At 67.1% G+C, this 219-nt stretch overlaps 1 protein-coding gene across 1 annotated transcript in view; it reads right to left on the reverse strand.

Moving 5' to 3' along the window:
• The window catches only part of ZNF142 (zinc finger protein 142), a 9538-nt gene that overhangs the window by 2597 nt on the left and 6722 nt on the right, over window positions 1–219 (reverse strand). Inside the window, 1 exon segment of the mRNA XM_010009136.1 lies at window positions 3–210. Within this exon segment, the coding sequence (XP_010007438.1) occupies window positions 3–210 (208 nt within the window).

A 219-nucleotide genomic window follows, 5' to 3' on the forward strand; every position in this document is an offset into this window, starting at 1 on the left:
GCAGAGGCCACAGGCGATGCGTCCCACGCCGGTGTGCAGGGACTGGTGGGCCTCCAGGCGGTAGCGCCGTGTGGTGCTGAACTCGCAGTAGCGGCACTTGTGTGGCTTCACCCCCTCATGCTTGATGCGGACGTGCTGCCGCAGGCAGCGGGCCTGCTTGCAGGTGAACTCACACTGGTGGCACTGGAGCTGCGGCCGCTTGCAGTACTGCTTGCGGGG

Source organism: Nestor notabilis, unplaced genomic scaffold, assembly GCF_000696875.1.
Source record: "Nestor notabilis isolate BGI_N333 unplaced genomic scaffold, ASM69687v1 scaffold20632, whole genome shotgun sequence".
NCBI lineage: Eukaryota > Metazoa > Chordata > Aves > Psittaciformes > Psittacidae > Nestor > Nestor notabilis.